This window comes from Pteropus alecto, unplaced genomic scaffold (genome assembly GCF_000325575.1).
Source record: "Pteropus alecto unplaced genomic scaffold, ASM32557v1 scaffold157, whole genome shotgun sequence".
In the NCBI taxonomy this organism is placed as follows: Eukaryota; Metazoa; Chordata; class Mammalia; order Chiroptera; family Pteropodidae; genus Pteropus; species Pteropus alecto.
The window spans coordinates 2,827,645-2,830,307 of NW_006440626.1; the positions used below are offsets into that span (position 1 = coordinate 2,827,645).

The 2,663-nt window shown below is 54.0% G+C and overlaps 1 protein-coding gene across 1 annotated transcript in view; it reads left to right on the forward strand.

The window, feature by feature from the left end:
* Window positions 1-669: 669 nt before the first annotated feature.
* NDUFA6 (NADH:ubiquinone oxidoreductase subunit A6) overlaps window positions 670-2,663 on the forward strand; it is a 5,323-nt gene continuing 3,329 nt past the window's right edge. Inside the window, exon 1 of the mRNA XM_006917361.3 lies at window positions 670-840. Within this exon, the coding sequence (XP_006917423.1) occupies window positions 702-840 (139 nt within the window). The 5' untranslated portion in view covers window positions 670-701. The remainder of the gene's footprint in view (window positions 841-2,663) is intronic.

The following is a 2,663-nucleotide window of genomic DNA, read 5'->3' on the forward strand; positions in this document are numbered from 1 at the left end:
AGAAACGAATACCCAGAATGGACGCTCTAAGTCTCCTCCCAGCTCCAAAACTCTGGGCTGATTTTTACAGAGATCCAGAGTTTGGGATGGAAATATCCTTGTCCAAAATAGGGTTAATGATATAACCCACCCCCCCATAAGTGGAAAAGCGCCCAGAAACAAAGGCCAGGAAAGCGCTTTCACATCTACACCGCGCTTCTAAAGAGTTGGTTTATAGTGGGAGAAGAATTGCAGGAGGGCCGCAGAGGGGCCAGGTCAGCGCCACGGTACCCCAGGCGCCATTACCTGCCGCAGCCGTCACCTTACGGCCCGCGGTCCCCGCCCCGGAAGCTGTCAGGGGAAGCTCGGCTCGGCCAGCGTGCCAAAGGGCGCTACCACAGGAGCGGCGCGGCCAGCTCGCGGGCAGGACGCCCGAGCCCAGGCGGCGGCTCCACTGCCCCGCGCCAACGGTGCCAGCACGCGGTCCAGCGTCCGGCGGTCAGCGGCCAGCCTGGGGCCCGAGCGCCCCCTGGCGGCGCCATCGCCAGCAGGACGCCAAACGGGCGAGCTTGCGTTTGCGCGAGCGAGCATGCGCAGCCCGCGCCAGCCACTCTCGCCCACCCACTGAGTTTGGGGGCGTGGCGTTCGGTTTTAGCCAATGAGAAAAGGGCTGCGCTCACAGGTTGAAAAGGGAGGGGTGCGGAGGTGGTTTCTTTAGCAAGATGGCGGCGAGCGGCGTTCCCCGCGTCGCCGCTGCGGCCAGCACCTCGGTGAAGCCCATTTTCAGTCGGAACATGGACGAGGCCAAACGGAGGGTGCGCGAGCTCTACCGCGCCTGGTATCGGGAGGTGCCGAACACTGGTGAGAGGCGTCGGCGTTCGCAGGGCCCCGGAGGCAGCAGCCCAAGGTCGCGGCTTTCCCGGCCTCTGAGTTTTCTCTGGCCGAGCTTCAGGGGAAGAGGGTCACCCGGGCCTTGGTGGAGCCGACCTAGCGGCGGCGCCCGTGTATGACCAGCCGTGTCCAGCGTTCGCACCGCGCTCCTAGGCTCCCTCGGCGCTTTGGCTCCCATGTTCCCCCGTAATTCTTACCGAAACCTTGGGAGGGGGAGCAGGGACTGTCAGTGACATACTTATTTTATAGGGGGGAACTGAGGCACCGACAGGCGAAGTGATGCGCCCAAGGCCCAGAGCTAGCGCGTGGTGGATCTGGAATACAAAGTCAGTTCTAGCGTCCCAGAATATATTTACAGATGCGCGTGGAATACGTGTGTAACCAAAGTAGCTGTAGGGTTTGCCCGATCATCTGATTCCCACATCCCCCACTGAAACAGAAACTGAACCAAAGAAGGGAAATGACTTTCCCAAGGTCATTCATAAGTCAGTAGCGGTGCCTTTTCCAGACCCTCCAGTGAGCTGTCCTCCCCACACCCCTAGGGTCTCCCAGCTCTTGCTTCCTATATTCTACTTGCCCCTTAGGAACTCTGTTCCACCCCCTGCTGTCCTGCCGTCTACTACTTCAGAACCCCGCAATCACTTAGATGTCACTCAGGGAACCAATCTTCACCTGATTAAAATATAAACTCCTGGGTGCAGAGACTTTGTTTTCTTATCTTGGCACCGCCCTCAGTGCTGCCCAGTAAACCCCATGAAAGAAAGGTTGGGGAAAATTCCATCTAAACTGTCAAGGCAGTACAGATGTCAGGGACTGGGTATTTTATTTTGTTGATTTCATGTATTTTAATGTAGACCATCACGGCTAGTCTGAGGGGGAAGGTGATTTTCAGGGAGCTGAGCACTATAGCCCCCTTCAGGGCTGCCACTTCCCTGCCGGGTGTGAAAAGCAGGAGAATGTGGTGGTTGCTGGACTTAGCTCCAGGCCCTACCCCTTACAAGCTGTGCAACCCTGGGCAAGTTATTTCATCTCGCTGTGCCTCAGTTTCCTCATCTGTAAAATGAGGATAGTAGTACCTTCTTCAGAGAGTTAGTGTATTAGATAGGTGAACATACATAAGGTGCTTAGGATAGGGGCTGGCACTTAGGTACTCATTAAATATTGGCTGTTACTCTTGTGTTTATTATCATCATTGTTATTTATAGGACTTACTCTAGCAGGAGCCTGCTTGTTGAACCCAGTCCTTTGATGTGTAGAAACTGTGACTGCTCCACAACATCCCGTCCTCAAGCTGGCTCTTTGAGAGATTGCTGATAACGAGAGCTTGAACCTACAGTATACTAGGCAGAGAGAAACTTGAGTGAATTCAGGGCCTATAAATTCAAATGCCTTCAGGGGACAGGTGGATGGATAATAGGTGTGGGGAGAGACGTGAGCAAGTATGTGTGGAGTGTGTATTCAAATGAAGATATTTTAAAACATAATGTTGGTGCAGCATTACTTCTGTGAATGCCCAGAACCTTTTCTTGCTGCAGAAAGGAGCAGGAAGTAGAGAACAGTTGGAATCGATTTATACCAGGATTTCTCACTAGCAGCATTTGTACTGGATAATTCTTTGTTGTGTCGGGCTGTCTTGTGCGTTGTAGGATGTTAGCAACTTCCCTGGCCTCTACCCACTGGATGCCGGTAGCACTTTCTCCTTCATTGTGACAACCCAAAATTTCCCCGACATTGCCAGGTGTTCTAGTTGTGGGCAGGTGGCAAAATCGCCACTGGTCTGAGAACCACTGATT